This window comes from Rhamphochromis longiceps, linkage group LG5 (genome assembly GCF_057381845.1).
Source record: "Rhamphochromis longiceps isolate RC_006_pf linkage group LG5, R_longiceps_female_GT1.1, whole genome shotgun sequence".
Lineage (NCBI taxonomy): Eukaryota > Metazoa > Chordata > Actinopteri > Cichliformes > Cichlidae > Rhamphochromis > Rhamphochromis longiceps.
The window spans coordinates 28,742,613-28,762,131 of NC_140561.1; the positions used below are offsets into that span (position 1 = coordinate 28,742,613).

Genomic DNA, 19,519 nt, shown 5'->3' on the forward strand with positions numbered 1-19,519 from the left:
GTTCGAAGGCAGTTCCTCTTTTATTTAATTTGTGGTCTTAAAAAAATCCAGTGACATGGGCTCTGATACTGGGCTTTAATATTGATGAAATATAGAAAAATCGAAGACGATTCATCACAAAAAACACCAACAGACATGAAAAAAACAACCTGATTCTCCGTTCTTTTCTAAATCTGCATTAAGATAGCTTCCAATTCTTCAAAAATAAAATAAATATAAAATTATGCACAAAAGATCAAAACATCACATCATACCAACATTTCCAAAGGTGAATTTATATTTATTTAACATGTTATAGAGTACTTACACTGCCACCTGCTGGTGAAATCAGGTTAGTAGCTAAAAAAAATGTAGGTGCTAAACGCTAAAATAACAATAATAAAATAAACACATGCAAACCTGAACTAAAGCTTATTTCATTTGAGCAACAATTAAAGCCCTTACCATCTCAACAATATAACACAATAAGCATTAAAGGAAAGCATTTATTCTTGTGGGTATGTCTTCTTCCAATTATTTCTGCTCTTTTTCTGTACCAGCAACTGTTAAATCTGCTAAGTGTTATTAAAGCTTTTATTCTATCTGGTAATAATATTTGGGCTTCAGAAGGGATGCATCTGTACATCTCTTTAAGACCACAAATGCTTTGGGAATCGTCTTTCAGTCGAATCACCCAGTTGTAAACAGTTTACAATTCTTTGATGTCGCTACATTTCCTTTTTCTTTGTGTTAGAATTTGCAGAGCTTGTGACTTTGTGGTGAATTTCCCCTGCTGGTCATAACATTGGCAACAAAAATTAGTGACTGGTTAACCTGCGATGAAAGCTTTCCTGGCTTTCTTCACAACTGTTGGATTAAAGCCAGATGTTATAAAAGTATTGAAAAGTAGAGCAAATCAAAATGTGGGACATTGTTTCAATGAGTGGGATGAGGGACAATGGGTAAAACTGGTCTTTAGTCTCACATGAAGCGTGACAGCTGGTGGGTGTATATAAAATACTTTATTGTTAATCTATCAAATACCACTTAGTAGAAGAGCAACATATACATTTGTTACCCAGGAAGTACAGATACTTGCAACTATACAACAGGATAAAAAAAAGAATAGTAAAAATATCCAACCATGCAATAAAAGTAGAATAAGCATATCAGAAGTAAAGGGTGCTTTGTGCATTGACCCAGGGGATAGCCGTCCTCATTAGTGCTTCTGAAGTGCTCCACTTTCCCTAATTTAAATCATTGAACTGGAACTCTCCACCATATATGTGTTGTTGGCATCTTTAGAGCATTTTCATGGAGTTATCAGCCAAATACTCTGGCCTCCTGTAAGGTACAGACCACACAGGACGTTTATGCTTCAGTTTTGGTTAAGTGAAATTCTGGCATTTTACCAGACTGTTATTCGTACCAATTAACAGGTATACATATGTGCATCGCACCCTTGGAGGCAACATGCAGGCATTAGCTGTAAACTTAGATCAGCTATTTACCCCGAATATGGTCGCTTTTGGTTCAACTGAATAAAACGTATAAACCGTTTCATACACACTGAATTCTTAATGTGAGGTTTACTTTGGAGAGGACTTTAGTGTCTCTTACTGCTGTGTGTTTTATCAGTCCAAGCTCGTGTTTTCAGAACAGTCTATTCCAATAATATCTCAAGTCATGTGTTATCTTGTGTCACAATTTGGCCTCGAGAGAGATTGAGGTCTCCATAAAACAGATTTAAATGAGCTCTTCCACGCCACTGGAGAACTTCTTTTTTTTTTAAAGCAGATCAGGTGAAACCTCAGGAGACATTCAAAACAGCAGACTGACATTATACATGTTGAGCTTCCTTCATCCCCGTTTGCCCCAACAGTCACCTTAAGGTCCTTTTATCCTGCCTCTTGATTTTTTTTTTTAATCCAATCAGTCAAGTGACTCTGAAAATGATTTAAGTACTTAAATTATGGCATTATTTTTGTGCCACTATTCTGAGCGCAAGTAAAAAAAAAAATTGCAGGTGCAAGTGTTGCATTTTGAGGAGAATTTTAATTTGAGCGACGAAAAGCTAAATTTGAGTGAACAAAAATCATTGCTGGGTGCAAAAAATGTATTTCAGTGTTTGCTATTATCCACACACACACAATAGCAGCCTCTCTCGCTCAGTTTTTGCATTTGCGCTTGCTTGCAATGTGTTGCTCGCTCTCAACATTTCTGCCCATGCGCGTTCAGCTCTTTCTGTACACCGTTATATTTGTGCCACAAAACCAGCCAATCACAGACTTGGATGCAAAAAAAAAATCTGATTGGCTGTTCTTGTCTCCAATCAGCTCGAAATGACGAAATGCAATATCCCAGAATCCATTTCGTCCAAAACTCAAACGAGGCAGTGGCGGAGTTTGAAATATTTCTCTTTCTGGGTCACAAAATAAACTGAATTCATTCCGCACGCAGCAATGAATTTTGTTCACTCAGCTTTTCTTTGCTCAAAATAAATTTCTCCTCAAAATGCAACACTTGCACCTGCATTTTTTTTTTTTACGTGCGCTCAGAATAGTGGCACAAAAATAACGCCATATTAAATCTGCATTAGGTCTGCTGATCTGACATCTGGCTTGTGTTGTGTCAGCTAACTCAATTTTATAGTCTTTTTTTTTTTTTATAAACATTGTGACTGATGCCTTGAGGACTTGTACAGCAGACGATCTTATCTGGATTTTCAGCTGGTAGGGAGCATGTTTGGACTGTGAGGCCAGAGCACACAGTGTCTTTTCCAAAAATTCATCATGTTATAATATAAAACAACTGCTCTGCAATGATGTCCATTACTAGCAGGAACAAAAGATTTACCAACAAGATAGTGGAGCCAACCACAGCTGTCAGACTAGGCACTATTGCATTCTGCAAATTCACCTTTAAAAAGTAAAGGACCTAGAGAATGACAGGCACTGAAGCAGTTGAAAGGGGAGGGGTTTTTCTATCACTTAAAAGTGTTTCAGATATGTGATTAGCACAAGAGCTGTCACTGGTTATTATATTCAACACATTACATATATTTAAAATGATGCAGAAGACATTTTTCCCAGGTAAGGGATCAGGCCTCCTTGTGTGACTCCTAACTACACTCATTTTTTGGGGTTGGACACCCACACCCCAGGTCGCCCCTTTAGCCTGTAAGCAAATTTGAAAATTTTAGAGCGAATGCCTGTGGTTTAGCTGTGCTCGGGGCAATGAGCTGCGTCGGGACGTGGATTGCTTTAACTATGAGGCTTGAATTTATCGTTCATTTATTTTTTTAACTGGTCATTCCTGCCAACCTGTTAGGAAAGATTATCACAGTATTTATGCCATACAACTAAAAATTTATTTAAACCTCATTTAGGTCACAAGCAATTTATCTGCTAAGACCCTAGAAATATGGACCGGAGTTATACCACAGACAATGGTAGGAGGACAGTTTTATCTTCATTTGGGAATTTTTTAGCAACCCTATGAAAAATCCTCAGGACTGTAATATACACACACAAGTGAAGAATTTTTTAATTATCTGCTGCTCTACTCAAACATGGTAATACAGTAGGCTATCAGTTGGCCAGAGTGAAAAATGTATTTGTCAAATAAGGCAAAAAGGACTTGTTGCTTTTACTGTATATCAATCAATCGCGCTTGTGTGTGGTAACCCTCCTGACTCTGAATGAGCCAAGAATAACCCTAAAGGTTTGTTTCAGTTTAGTGAAAGATCACAGCATGGATTAAACTAAGAACTTTGTTATGGTTAGAACCTGCTTTGTCATAGCTGCAATATTAAACACAGATAAGGTTATGAAAAAGGCTTAATATCAATTTAAAACAGGCAACGAACAAGCCATCGGGTGTTTCAGCCAAATGTTTTCTTGACCCGACCTTTCAACCCAATATAAAAAGTCCCCCCTCCAGAGAGATGCATCACCTTACAACCATACGAGGAGAAAGAATTCAGAGTCGGCATGTTTTTCCTTTTTGTTTTTTTAATCGTCACTTGGCAGTTTCAACATTAATCCACTTACAAGCAGGTAAAGCCTGCATTGAGGCTTTAACCGTTGAGGGGAAAAGACGGGCACTTCACCTTCACCGTGATCCATTTACACCCAGCATTGCAAGAACCTAACTGGCCATAGTGCGTAACGAAAAGAGTTGAGAAGGTGGGGCACTGCAAACACTTTGGCCCTTCGAGTTGAATTACATTAATTACATCAAAAGGAAGAAAATGAGGCATCAAAAGGACTCCTAAATCAGGCAAAAACGTTACGTGCTTTGGTGGTACTTTGATTACTTTGGCTGCGGCTTGCCTCTTGACTTCAGTGATTAGTCTGGATGAGTGGTTATCGCCTCAGGACCGATCCCAGTTTTGTTAAGACAGCTTGAGTGCAGTTTTCAATTAAGTGCTAACACATGTCATTATTAGTGTGAACACACTGGAATTAGGCCAAACATTTGCCTGGCTTAAGATGCGGGAGAAAAACCTGTCCCATCATGTTCCACCTTGAGCCGCTATGAGACAGAGAGAAGAGTTTAGATAGAAAAGCATGAGGATTTGTTTTATTCCATAAACAGAGAGGGAATGACAACCAGCAAGAGAAATTCTCTTTAACAGCAGTAGCACTTGATGGCGTTTCGGAAGAGTATGGGCGAGAAAGAGGAGAGATAGCCGAAGAGTTTGGTGTGTGTTGGTGTGTCAGAGCAGAATAAGACGAGATTAAAAAAAAAAAAAAAAAGCTTCCACAGCTTCATCTATTTATTCTTTTAAAAAAAACTAACCATTTAAAGCTACTGATGGAAGCTTTGGTGGTAGAATGGCATCCACCTAAAGTCTAGCTTCAACCAGAGGCGAGTCGTTCAACGCTCGCTAGTTAGCAGAAGCTACCGTTAAGGGTACCGTTTTCAAACGTCAGCATCACCAAATGGATTGCCAGATGCAACTTGTGAATTAATGTCTTTAGCATTTCATTTACAGGCTGAGGGGAAGAAAAATGTCTCTGTATCCCTGAATCACTGAGCTATTGTCCAGCCTAAAACCAAACACAGCACCCAGAGTGCAACATGGTTCAAGTGCTCCCACCCACCAAACACCAACACCATTCTGGCCACACCTCTTCCTCTTTCTTCTGTTCTTCCCCAGACTTGCAGGGGAGCTTAATAACGATAGTGGTCCGGTTTGAAGGGCCCCTCGGTGGGCAGGCCCAGGTACTTGGCCTGCTTTTCTGTCAGCTTGGTAAGCTTCACTCCCAGTTTATCCAGGTGGGCAGCTGCCACCTCCTCATCCAGCTACAGGCACACAAATAAAGAATAAATGAGCAAAAACATGTTAAATAAAGATTCCAGTTATTTTTCTTTTTTGCCTATTCAGTTTTGGGGGTTTTTGCATTTATCCTTCATGCTTTAATGTCTGCCTGAAAATATTAACAAGCAGAAACTTAGAATTTCAGAAGAGATAATTTTCTTGCAGTGGTTATTTAGTCCCAGAGGTAATTTTTGATCACATCTTAAGATATAATAAATTACTGAATAAAGGTATATAAAATTGCTCTTCACTCAAAAAAATAAATAAATAAAAATAAATTCTGTTTGAAAATCAATGTCTTTACACATCTAAAGAAATTTGACTTAAGAAAAAAAAAAAAGAAGATTCTAGTTTAAGTAAATATCTGACATTTCCTATTCATGTCCAACAAAGTACAAACCAGATACAATGCAAGTGCTGCATAAGCTTAAGCAGTATTATCACAGTGCATGTTCTGACCTTCTTAGGCAGGAAGTAGACTCCCAGAGGGTACTTCGCAGTGTTTGTCCACAACTCAATCTGAGCCAGCACCTACAGTAGAGAACTTGGATTTAATAAAGACTACAAAACAATTATAATGTTATCACTTTGTTTCAAAGACTTTGTTTCAAAGTTCCAAATGTTAATAGAATTCTAGTGTTACAGATGAAAGTTTACAGCATACATAATAATTTTTTTCTGTAGCATCGCTGACTCAGCCTTAGTACCTGATTGGTGAAGGAGTTGCTCATGACAAATGATGGGTGTCCCATGGCACAGCCCAGGTTAACCAGCCTGCCCTCTGCCAGGACAATGACGTGACGACCGTTCTTCAAACGATAGCGATCAACCTGAGGAGTCGGAGGAGAATCAGCAGCTGTGCAGGGACAGTTTAGACATAGCAGGAGACATCTGCTCATCCTTTGTGTTGTGTAACCTCTCCCTGTCCTCGCTTAGGCTTTACCTGAATATTTAGCCAGCTCCTACAACTACACATGTATCAGGGTGATTAAAAAAATGACAGCTGCAGTACATCTTATGTTAAGCTGTTGGTGGGAATAACTCTGAGTCCCCAATGTGTTTTAGAGTCTCAGTGTAAACCACCACCAGTTTCTTTCTGCCACCTTATGACACAGCTGCAACACCAACAGTTGGACTGTAACGCCTCAAGGGGCAGTAAAAAAAAAAAAAAAAAAACCCTAACTCATATTGGGTTTTGTTTGTTTGTTTGTTTGTTTGTGTGCTTGTTTTCCATGTGGAGAACTATTTTGGCCACCCCCCTCATGACTAACACACAAAGCAACAGAATACAGAACACTTCAACATTCACCAACATCCTATTAACAGTAATGCCATCTTAATATACATTTTAGTATATACTCTATAACCAAAAACACAGAATTCTCTAGAATCTTTAAGTAGCTGTCATTGTTCTTACCTGAGGCTTGACATTGATCTTCTCAGCAGCATTTTTGGTGAGCCAGCTGACATCAATCTCACAGTCAAAGTGTCCAATATTACAAACAATGGAGTCGTCTTTCATTTGCTCAAAGTGGCTGAAGGTAAACACATTGACTTATAAGCCACTTTTTAAATGTGTAAGAAAACTCAAAAACAATTAAACTGTTTGAAAGACACGAGAGTTGGTCAAACATACTGTCCCATGATTATGTCTTCACAGCCAGTGGTGGTGACAAAGATGTTTCCTTCCTTACAGGCCTCATCCATGGTTGTAACCTCATAACCTGCAAGACAGAGGAGAAAAGCACCGTTTCAATTACAGAAACCTGTTTATTTTAAAGGAAACATATATAATATGCAAGTTTCCCAACAGCTTAAAAATGATTGCTCCCATTATTTAAGTACTGCACAGTTTTGTCATCCTCATCTACCTTCCATAGCAGCCTGAAGGGCATTGATGGGGTCAATCTCAGTGACGATGACACGAGCGCCGAATCCTCGCAGAGCCTGGACACAGCCTTTACCCACATCACCGTAACCTGCCACCACTGCAACTTTACCAGCAATCATCACATCTGTGGCTCGCTTGATACCATCGATCAGACTCTCCCTGCAGCCGTACAGGTTGTCGAACTTACTCTGTGGGTGGGAAACAATGTTATTACATGGAATAAAGAGGCTGTTCCAGACTGAAATGAGGCAGAAGAATACAAGCTGACAGGCTGGTGTTATTAACTGAAAATCTAGTTCAAACTCATTCAATTAGCCATATCATTACTGTATACAAAGTAATTCACCTCATAAACAGATAATATTTTACAACTACTCCATTATCTTCAAATCTATAGGATGGAGAAAAATAGATCACCAGATAAATATTCACAAGGTCACACATTTTACAGACCAATTCAATCAAGCATATTTATAAACTACTTAACATATTTATATTTGCATGAATGAATAAGTCCACTAGGAGGGATGTTTATATTTTTATACATGACAGGCTGGAGATTAAAAAGCTCAGGATTGCTCACCTTGGTGACAGAGTCATTGACGTTGATGGCAGGGATCTTCAGTTCGCTCTTTTTCAACATCTTGTACAGGTTGTGGACACCTGTAGTGGTCTCCTCCGACACGCCACGGATACCTAGAAATACAAAATTGCTTAAAAACCTGGAACTTTATATAAACTTTGACCGTGACGAATAAATCATGACCACAACTGGTCATGCACTAGACTTATTATAGATGTTTTCAAGCCACAAAAGAACAGTAACAAATAATGTACATAATAACTAACCTCTAAGTGGTTTGGTGTACCCTGTACATAGTTTACAGATTTTTTTGAGAATTTTGGCCATAACCATAAGCAACTGCTGGCTATCACTGAGAAATTAAGGACACTGCATGGTTATACAAAAACAATACAATCAGTCAGAAGGGATTCACACTTTGAAAGAACATTAGGTTCATTAACCTAATGCCGTTTTAAAACAAGACCTGAAACTAGTGAAAGATACCATAAACTCATCTTGAAAGGTCATATATCAAGTGACCAGTAGTCTTTTTTGCATCTTCAAATCCCACCAGCAGGAATGAAAGACATATTTTCCTTTATGTTTTACCATAGAAGTGCAGGATTTTTTTACTGTGGTGAAAAATGAACACACAATGAAGAAAAATGTTCACAAACAACAAATAGAACATTATTGGGACTTTGAGTACCTCTCTCAGTTCTTTAGTTGTAAAGCCACTATTATTCTGTATATACATGACAGCTGGATTTTAACAGGATGTTTGGTCATGCAGTACACCTTTATGTGAAACTGTCGGTGGGAATAACTCTGAGTTCCAATGTGTTTTAGAGTCTCAGTGTAAACTACCACCAGTCTCTCTCTGCCACCTTATGACACAGCTGCAACACTAACAGTTGGGCTGCAACGCCTCAAGGGGCAGTAAAACTACGTGCATTAAAGTGCAAAAAGAGCTTGAGCCCCCCCCCCCCTTCCCGTTTTAGCATTTTCCCACTACACTTAAGATAATGGATCATTTACTGGAAACAAGTCTTGCACAATACCAAGAGCAAAACTATTGTTATACCACGAGCAAACAAGTCCAAGGGAGTTCTACATGAAGAACTTAAGAGCTTGGAAAACTTGCATGAAAAATAAAAATGCTTAAAAAAACCAAAAAAAAAAACCCATCAGTGTTCATATTATTAAAATAATGTGTCGCAGCTGCTGTATGCAGTGGCCAAAAGCTCAAAGAAAGATTGATTCATGCAAGATTTCTTAAGAATAATAATAGCAGCTTCATTTTACACCGTGAGTGTAGGTGCATAAAACCAACCTGCCAGCAATTTAGGGTACTTTGTGTGGACCAGGTTGGTGAGGTCTCCTCCATCATCCAGGATCATGTTGAGGGGCTGACCATCTTTGAAGTACAGGGTCTGTTCAATGCACCACACATACTCCTCATCTGTCTCACCCTTCCAGGCATATACTACAGATGGACAGAGATATATTTAGTAACGTGCTTTATTTCTAAAATTCAGGTGGGTATATTAAAAAGTCCTGGCAGTTTTGTCATGTATTTAAAACAACACATGGTGCTTTGGAAAGCTCTTAAGAGCATGTACTTCCTCCTAACTGTCACTTCCAAGATTTAAAAAAATCTAAGATTTAAGAATGCTTGCAGAAAATGAGTCAGTTCTGAGACTAATTATCCAATTCATTTCAACTTGTCAGTGTGTGTTACCTGGAATGCCAGCCTTGGCGATGGCAGCAGCAGCGTGATCCTGAGTAGAGAAAATGTTACAGCTCGACCACTGAACCTGAGGAGGAAGAATCTGGGTCAGTTTAGGCACAAACAAATGAAGCTACAATCACACACACTAAACAGGAAATCACCACAATCTATGAAATAAATATTTACATGAACCCAGGTAACCTAGCTGTTGATGAACCTCTGTGCTAATTGATTTTATAAACAACGTGTAAAGTGACATGTTAATAAATAACAGCTTGCTGGCTTTGAGTGCATTTAACTGGTTTTCTGGCAGGATTCTTACTTGGACAGAAATGTGTAGATAACGGAAACCAAAGTCCAATTAAAGCAAGCTACAGCACACTGTGTACTCAACTGTCGGTGGGAATAACCCTGAGTCCCCAATGTGTTTTAGAGTCTCAGTGTAAACTACCACCAGTCTCTCTCTGCCACCTTATGACACAGCTGCAACACTAACAGTTGGGCTGCAACGCCTCAAGGGGCAGTAAATCAGTCACAATGACATGCAATGACGCCTGGTGAGAAAATCATTCAGCACATCTAGATAAACTTTAGCAGCATTCGTTGATTTTTAACTTGAGATTTTCCAATCATCACATTCACCCTTTCATAATGTAACATTACATAATAAATCAGGGTAGGTTTTTTGTGCACACAAAACATGATTTTTCCTGAAGTCAAGTTGTTAGAAATAAACCTTAAGGCTATTACCTTATGAACAAATGTCACCCAATGCTGCCATCTACAGTTCAATACCCTTACTAACAGTTTTAAATATGCAAAGTTGACTGTAAGTCAAGTCACCACCAATGCAGACAGAGTAAAACCAATTCAGGGAAGAAGAAAAAAAAAGGGGGGGAGGGGAGATTGTTATTTGTTCTCTGCTAGGTCTCAGGGTGCAGGTTCTTGCAGGACAAGACCAGTTGTGGTCAGAGAGATAAAACCAACATGATAACAAGATACCACGGCCTTGAGGCACACAGAGGGGGAGAAAAGCCAGACTCCAGATGGGTTGTACCAATAAATGAATCAATTAATGTGTCCTCTACTGTAGTTGTCTGGAGGGTCTGCACAGTCTTATCGAAAAACAACATAAAGGATTTTGACAGATCTATATGCATCAACTTTAAAGGGACCTACAGTTTGTTCTCAAAAAGACATTACTATGTCTAAATGCAGAAAGTAAGAGGGCATATGTGCCCTCGCACAATGTAGGCGAAGTTACTGGAAGCTCTCTTGATAAATAAATACTAAAAGGCAGCTTTTAAATGTCACCTCAGCTCCGAGGGCAGTGAGGGTCTCGATGAGAACAGCAGTCTGCAGGGTCATGTGGAGGCAGCCGGCGATACGGGCTCCCTTTAGAGGTTTGGACTGACCGTACATCTCCCTCATCTTCATGAGGCCAGGCATCTCGTTCTCTGCCATGTCGATGGCCTTACGTCCCCATTCAGCCAGGCTGATGTCAGCTAGAAAAGAGACCGCAGGTTGTCAAAAGGAGTACAAAGATAAAACTGATTAATGCAATAAGCTTGTTCTCTGGTCTGGCATTCTCAGGTGGATGTTTTTTTGTCAGGTAAAGCCTCATATATGCATCAGACTTGGTCTGTTTATTCAAGTCCAAAAGTTTAAAACTTGAGTGTTTTTCTTTAAGCAAAATGCCTGTTAACATAAATAAATAAAAAATAAAAGACACTCATAACATTCATACATTATTTGTCTGGAGTGTTCCATTTTTCAAAAAGAACTAGTTGGGGGGGGGGGGGTAAATGCCTAAAACCACATCATCAGGATGTGGTTTTGCAAATCAGCAACTCTGTTATGTTTTAAACTGCAGTTTTACAAGTCTCAAAAAGGCAAATCTAATAGTTTTAATTGTACTGTCCAAAATACAAAATACTGGGGCAGGGATAGCTCAGTAGGTAAAGTGGTCGCCCCATGATCGGAAGGTCGGCGGTTCGAATCCACTTAACGGCTACCCTGAGGTACCCCTGAGCAAGGTACCGTCCCTACACACTGCTCCCCGGGCGCCTGCTTAGTGGGCTGCCCACTGCTTCACTGAGTGAATGGGTCAAATGCAGAGAAAAACAAGTAATTTCCCCATGGGGATCAATAAAGTATCCATTATTATTATTATTATTACTAGCAAAATTGTGTGCAAGTTTAACACCCTGTGCATACCCAGTTTTGTCTGCACAGATTTCTTATATAAAATTGTATAATCTTCTTTTCTAATAATCTTGTTGTAGGTGGAGAATTCACATGACCACAGCTGTGACATAACAGATTTGCACTTTTGACAGTTTGTCTCTACACTCCCTTCTTTCATTTTCATAACAGCTGCTGTTGCACAAGTTGGCCAGACTGAGGAAATAAAATCATGTCATGAACAGCATGCAATAGGGAAGTGTGATTATCCTTTTCAAATTGGAATGAGCCAAGTAAGCCAGATCTTTACAGAGAGCACGTAAATCTACAAAAAGTCTGTTTGTTCTTAATCCTGTTTCTTTGTTAGCACTTCAGCCTCTTGTTGCTTTGTATGAAGTGCACTTTCAGAACAACCATGTGCCTATATTAATATCAAACCATTCCTACAAAGAGTAGAATGTGTCATGTCATGTACATTACATGTAAAATAAATATGATTTCTGACAACTCAATGCATAAATATTAGGATTCAACAATGAGGTTATTCAAAAGTGGAGCACTTCTTACACAGAATCTGATACATGTCTTTGCCACAGACAACAGTAAATTAAATCTTTGGCTTTTGGAGGTTTATTATTATTTGTTGCTTTTACCATTAAGAAAGCAACTAAATTTTTAAGTGTGTAAAATGTGTGAGGGACAACAACAATGATGGCCAAGTGGCATTAAAATTAAGTTCACTGATTTGTTTTCCCTACAATGCCATCTGCATATTTGAAACCTACCACTAGTTAAGACCTTATTGATACACCTAATTTTTCTTGCTTTTAGTTTTAGACTTAAATACACAGCAAAAATTCCAGATCTATAAATACATTTTCTGACCACTGTCATAATAATTTAATAACATAAGGCAGCACTACCAGCCTTGCTCTCAGAAACATGCTGCTTTGGCTTGTTACTGTAATCATAGCTGCCGACCCACTACAATAGCCTTCTGGTTAGGGCTGTGCAATAAATCACATTTTAACTTCAAATATAAACAATACATTAATTTTGAATACTACAACACAAAAACTAGTTTTGCAACAATTCGTTGTTTCAACTATGAATACACCTTTTTACTTGACAATGGCTTCCCCATAAAGGTCATGAATCTATTTTTTTCTGTTTAATTATAATTAGTAGTTCAAGGAAATAACTTAAAACGTGCATTTCTTCTTTCATACGTTTATTAAACTTACCATTCCTCCAAACTTAATGTATGTTTGTAAAAGAATTGTTATTTATATATAATTACTGACCACAATGACTGTGGTTATGATTTTTTTTGTAATCAAGCAGCACTTGGGAAGGCAGTGTACAATACAAAAGACAGTACTGATTAAATGCTTGTAGTTAACTACTGATTAACCATTTGTAATTGTACTTGTAGTAAATGAGTGTTATTGCATATATTATTATATCACAAATTAACAGATTCGGCTATTGTGTTAAAACTCTTGACCCTTGGATTGCATGCGGACTTCGTCTCATGCCTATCAATTAGCGGGACATTGCCTAACAGCTTCTGTTTCTAGTCAGCTGCAGAATATCATCCACGACAGGTGTGGTTCACATTTGGTGCATTTCAATAGACCAATTGTCCATTTTCATGGCAGACATAGAAGCACAGTTCAAATTTATTAACAGCTCATTTATAGCAAATTGTGACAGAGAACCACGTCTAATTCGGGAACAAAACTATCAAAACAAACAAACAAAAAACCTGTATTCCAATAGAGAGGCCTGACATCAACATTAGGCAAACACCACGTGTAGTGCTTCCGTTACTAGTTTGCAAGTCGCATTCAGTGCAGCATTGTCTATGCCTGTTCTTGTCACTCACGCAGAAACTGGCGGTGAAGCGCAAGTCATCACGGGAGGTGCAGTTTACAAACACAGCTTGAGCCAAGGGTTCTTAGCGACTACGGTTCCACTGATAGACTACAACTCCCAGAGGCTTTGGGTGAGCTTTCTGTTCACGGAGCAGCCCATGCCCGATGCAAGTATGGCTGTTACATGTCGATTCATTCTCAGAAATGAATCAAAGTATGCTTTATTCACATACCGGGAAAAGGAAATCTAAAAGTTTACTGCTAAAATGACTAAGAAACACCAACAAATTAACTGGACAGCTTGCTAAACTGCGGTAATAACATAACACGTTTCACCACATGCTAGCAAGTTAGCAGTAATAAGAGTCCAGAAAGCCCTGCAAAGTCTGGGATAAGTAAAAAAAAAATAGTCTAAGGCATATAAAACATTTATTTCGGTATACGGTTGGCTTCTATACTAAATTAAACGCCTATGGGAACCGTTACCCAACCTGCAAACTTAACGCATTACTAGCTAACTAACCGCGAACGTGCTTAGCTTAACTTGATATACAAGTACGGCAGAAAAAATAAACATTGACACTGACCAACTTTGTAGGGGACTTTCTCAGACATGGTTGTTTTGTGGTGTTACGTTCCGGTAAGGTTGAGAGAAGCGGCAGCCTGGCCGACGGACAGAGGCAGAGAGGGAGGGACGAAAACATGACGGCTCGGTTTTTATCGTCGAAGCTTCATCCAGGCGAGTTCACTCGACAGGGCGACTACAACGCGCTTCTCTTTTGAACTCCGATTGGTTGCAGCAGCTCCCGCCCCACGCGTAAACGACTTGATTGGGTAACGGGTGATGTGGGACGTCGAGTCAATTGTGAAATGAGGTCTTGAGGCGAGAAGTTTGAGTGTGTAAGCAAGTTCAGGCTGGAATCTGTCGGTGGTTTCCTGGTTTCTAGATAAGTGACAGTGTAAACTACTTTATTCGTGTAATGCAGACTGCGAAAGTTGAATAACATTTTGCACACAGGCAGATGCTTCACGGTTATTCCTACACATACTGCGGTGTTCTTCCTATATAACACCTTCAATAGGGTCGTCTTGTAAGTTTTTCCTTTGTTAATAAATATGTTTTTTTTTAATTATATAATTTTTGTATTGGGTCAATTTAAGGCTGCATTAACAGCTGAACTCAGTCTCCAAGAACTATGAATTTATGCTTAAATGGGAAAACAAAGTTGTAGGTTTTTTGGAGGCAAACATATACTATATCGTGGAAGGCCACATAAAATCACAGAGCAGGAAGCTGAGGCGCATAGTGCGCAGAGGTCACCAGCTATCTGCAAACTTAATCCCTACAGTCCTCCAAACTTCTTGTGGCCTTCAAATTGAAGAACAGTGCATGGAGAGCTTTGTGGAATGGGTCTCTATGAGTGAGTGGCTGCATCCAAGCCTTACATCACCAAGCACAATGCAAACCATTGGGTGCAGTGGTATAGAGCATGCCACCACTAAGACGTGTTCTCTGTAGTGACAAATCATGCTTCTCTGTTCAGAAATCCAATGGATGAGTCTGGGTTTGGTGGTTGCCAGGAGAACTTGTCTGCTTTGTGCCAAGTCTAAAATTTGGTGGAGGGGGGATTATGATGTGTGGTTGTTTTTCAGGAGTTGGTCTCTGCCTCTTAGGTGCAGTGAAAGGAACTCATAATGCTTCAGCATCCAAAGACATTTTCATGCTCCCAACTTTGTGGAAACATGTTGAAACAAGAAGGGGTCATCCCTGTTTCAACATGACTGCACACCAATGCATAAAGCAAGGTCCATAAAGACATAAAGAGCAACTTTGGTGTGGAAGAATTTGTCTGGCCTTCACAGACTCCTGACCTGATAAAACCACCTTTGGAATGAATTAGAGCTGTGAACCACACCTTCTGATCCATCTAAATTCACAAATGCACTTTTGTAAGAATGGTCAAAAATCCCTGAAAATACACCCCTAAACCCTGTGGAAAGACTTTCCAGAAGAGTTGAAAGTCTTATGGGTGCAAAGAGTGAGGCGACATTGTATTAAACCGTATGGGTTAAGAATGGGATGTCAATCAAGTTCGTACGAGTGTTAAGGCAGGTAAGTGAATACTTTTGGCAGTGTAGTGTATTTATCCCACAGGTTTTTCAACTTTTTGGTTTATTCACACAATATTTTATAATATTTAATAATTTTAATTAATATTAAAAAATGTAATATGGTTAGGTAAAAGATGTGTTTTTTAAATGTTTTACTAATGAGATCAAGTGGTCAGTAGGATCATATGTATGCTTTGGTTCCTAAACTTTGACTAGCTTTCAAATCCACCATAGTCCTGACATCTTTGTTGACATTTAAACCCTGCATGCTATGAAAATGTGTGAGATGTTTCCTTTATTCAGTTAATTACACTTTAATTTGAAAATATGTTACTTTCATTGTATCTTGTTGTTCAGGTCTATCTTTTTTTTTAAAAACAATATTTTTATTAATTTTAATTTTCACAAACAACCCTTAATTAAATAATATAATATGGTGTACAGTTCACAGCAATAAAAACAAAACAAAAACAAGCAAACTGAACACAGAACACCAGTTCAGATCCATACTAACAATACCTGGGGTCCCAGTAATAATATACAGCATGAGAACTCAAGAAAAACCTTGTAGTTAGACATCAGGTCCCACATAGTTCAAGTACGGTTCTCACACCATAAAGAATTGGTCTGTTTTTGAGTGTAATATACATGTAAGATGACAATCTGTCAGGTCAGTGGAGCCACCCAGTGTATTACAGCCTGTAGACTGGATTACCCATAAAGCAAGTTCATACAACCACTCCCAGACAAAACCAGGAGTCAAAAGTGTTTAACCACTTCAATTGCCAAATGCTGCGTGTCAGAGAAAACGGAAACTGCCCGTTAAAAGTAGGGACAATAGGCTTTCAGACAGTGTCATCAAGTAGGTACTGATAGTCATGCACTTGGTTATTAAGAGGAAAAAGGCCATAGCTGTTCAATCACAGATTGTGCATGGTTCACTAGAGGATATTTGCACAACCAGAGCTGGAGAAGCAGTAATGGAGGACAAACAACTGAGCCATCTTTGTATTGTGAGGAAAACAAATTCCAATAGTGCAGATTAGACCTGATTAAGCAGCTTTTTGCTTATGCGTGCAGAGAATTTGACTGCAGTTTAAAGGTATGTTAGGTCTAGAGTGTGCTGGATTCATACTATACAATATTTGTTTATGATAAGATTTGTCAGTTTAATGTTGTGAGAGCCATACATTTTTGTTCTGACTTGGCAGTGACGTGACAGTATGCACTGGTCACTAAGCAAGGACCTAAACACCTTCTGTAGCTGATACTATAGTTTTGTTTTGTTCTGGTAACATTTAGTGCATGTCTACAGTCCTGTATAATTTGTTCATGTCATGATATAGGATGTCTGGGATCTCTTGATATTTGCCTAATGTATAAAACCTTCTTTAAAGAACTATTTAGGTGAATAATTTTCTTCTGTTTTGCACTTTCTTCCTGTGATACATCCAGATATTATGGATGATTCATTTTGCATTTTGAGACCTGTATAGTAGACGCAGACTTGTATAATATAAGATGACTAGATAACTGGCATATAGAAATACCACTTGATTTCATTAGCTTGTGACTAGATGAGTGGCTTAAAAGCTCAAAGTGTCACGATCTGAGGAGGCAGACCGTGCGGTGGTGTGTGTGGTGGACCCAGGTGCGAACACACGAGAGTAGACTGGAGTAAACTTAACTGAAAGCGAGCCTTTATTGTGGCTGGTGACAAGGAGTGCAGATAAGGCAGAAACGCAGTGACAAACTAAACTATGACTAAACTGGGAAAGTAAAACTAGGAAAAACTATGAAGACACAGGAAACCATAACTATGACTACTAAGACTGGCTGTGACAACATGGAGGGTGGAAACACAGACGACGCGACACAGACTACATGAAACACAGAGACTAAATACACATGAGGGATGATCAGGGGAAGTGGCCACACATGGGAGCACAGCTGACACACATGAACCTAACGACAGGACAGGAGAGGTGAAAATAAATACACTGACATCGAATACAGACTTTCAAAGTAAAACAGGAAACATGGAGATTAGACATGACATGAACTAAACATAACCACGCAGACATGACACATGAACCAGGGAGACTTAGTACAGGGGAGATGACATAAACAACTAAGGAACAAGACTAAACAGCAATCTAGAAATTAACTAGGTGAGCTAAACTAGGGCACAAATGAATACAAAAGATACGAACTCAAACACTGGGTCACAGACCCAGCCCATGACACAAAGAACATGGCTGAGGTTTAATCTTCTAACAGATAACCTTGTGAAAGGAGGCCAACAGCTGTCACCTGTATTGTGGGTTGTCCACAATACATAACCAGATCGGATCCAATCCGATCTGGTTATCAATGGATATCTCATATTTTCAGTAGCAGTACTGCACCATTAAATGTCTGACACAGAATAACAGGTGCAAGCATTATAACCCTGGATGTTTTATCTGTTTTTTGCTAATTCACTAGAGAAAACTGTAACATTTAACATAACAAACTTTTGTTTTTTTCAAGTTTCATATCACAAAGTGTGATAATTTTTAACATATCAAAAATCTCAGTTTTACCAACATTTTGATACCACGCTCATTTTCTAACCCCAATTCCTTCTGTGTCATTTTGCATCATTTTCCAGTGTAAAGTTCAATTCAATTTACTTTTATTTATACAGTGCCAAATCACAATAACAGCTGCCTCAAGGTGCTTTATATTGTAAGATAGACCCTACAATAATACAACAGAGAAAATCCCAACAATCACAGGACCCCCTATGAGCAAGCGCTTTGGCGACAGTGTGAAGGAAAAACTCCCTTTTAACAGGAACAAACCTCATGCAGACCCAAGGTCAGTGAGCGGTGGCCATCTTCAAATCAAATCAAATCACTTTTATTGTCACATCACATGTTCTGGTACACTGGTACAGCGCATGTGAGTGAAATTCTTGTGTGCACACTACACAAGCAACAGAGGTGTGCAAAATACAAGAAACATAAGGAAAAAAACCAAATATAAGAGCAGGACTGCGACCAGGTGGGGAGAAGGGAGGAAGACATGACAAAAGACATCCTGTGGAAGAGAGCCAGAGATGCACAATAACTAATGATTAAATGCATAGAGGTGTATAAACACATAGTGAGTGGAAAAAGTGACTGTTGAAGAAATACTCAATGCATCATGGGAATCCCCCAGCAGCTTAGACCTACTGCAGCATAACTAAGGGAAGATTCAAGGTTACCTGATCCAGCTTTAGCAAAACGGAAAGTTTTAAGCCTAATCTTAAAAGTATAGACAGTGCCGAATCCAAACTGGAAGCCGGTTCCACAGAAGAGGGGCCTGAAAGCTGAAGGCTCTGCCTTCAGTTCTACTTTAAAAAACTCTAGGAAGCATGAGTAAGCCTGCAGTCTGAGAGCAAAGTGCTCTAATGGGTGATGCAGTACTATAAGGTATATAGATGGAGCCTGAATAATCACAACTTTGTATGTTATGAGCTGGATTTTGAATTCAATTCTGGATTTAACAGGGAGCCACTGAAGAAAGTGCAAATGAAAGACAGCAGTCATACATATTTGTTTAATGTGCGCATTGAAGGAAACATCCTGGTCAAAAACGACTCCAAGATTCCTCACAGGTAATGGTAATGCCATCCAGAGTAAGCATCTGGCTAGATTTTTAGGACTACATACAATAACCTTAGTTTTATCTGAATTTAGAAGCAGACGGGTTGTTGGTGCTTCTCACTGTCACCCAGCCGTCCTGTGTTCCCGGTGGAGAGCTAACGGTGCCTACGCTACCTTTTGCTGCAGCGTTTATAAGGGCCTGGCTAGCTACGGGTTTT

At 39.1% G+C, this 19,519-nt stretch overlaps 1 protein-coding gene and 3 non-coding genes across 4 annotated transcripts; all 4 read right to left on the reverse strand.

Moving 5' to 3' along the window:
- Nucleotides 1–4,680: 4,680 nt before the first annotated feature.
- Nucleotides 4,681–14,299, reverse strand: ahcy (adenosylhomocysteinase). The gene is made up of 11 exons (XM_085407096.1): nt 14,142–14,299; nt 10,808–10,998; nt 9,503–9,578; nt 9,095–9,247; nt 7,780–7,892; nt 7,177–7,384; nt 6,942–7,029; nt 6,723–6,840; nt 6,013–6,135; nt 5,765–5,836; nt 4,681–5,289 (listed from the first exon to the last, which is right to left on the reverse strand). The coding sequence occupies exons 1-11, from the start codon at nt 14,167–14,169 to the stop codon at nt 5,158–5,160; spliced, it is 1,302 nt and encodes a 433-aa protein (XP_085263222.1). The 5' UTR covers nt 14,170–14,299; the 3' UTR covers nt 4,681–5,157.
- Nucleotides 6,330–6,462, reverse strand: LOC146670266 (small nucleolar RNA SNORA17). The gene has a single exon (XR_014911904.1). It is a non-coding gene; the product is annotated as a small nucleolar RNA SNORA17 (small nucleolar RNA).
- Nucleotides 8,571–8,702, reverse strand: LOC146670267 (small nucleolar RNA SNORA17). The gene has a single exon (XR_014911906.1). It is a non-coding gene; the product is annotated as a small nucleolar RNA SNORA17 (small nucleolar RNA).
- LOC146670268 (small nucleolar RNA SNORA17) lies at nt 9,886–10,018 on the reverse strand. The gene has a single exon (XR_014911905.1). It is a non-coding gene; the product is annotated as a small nucleolar RNA SNORA17 (small nucleolar RNA).
- Nucleotides 14,300–19,519: the final 5,220 nt, after the last annotated feature.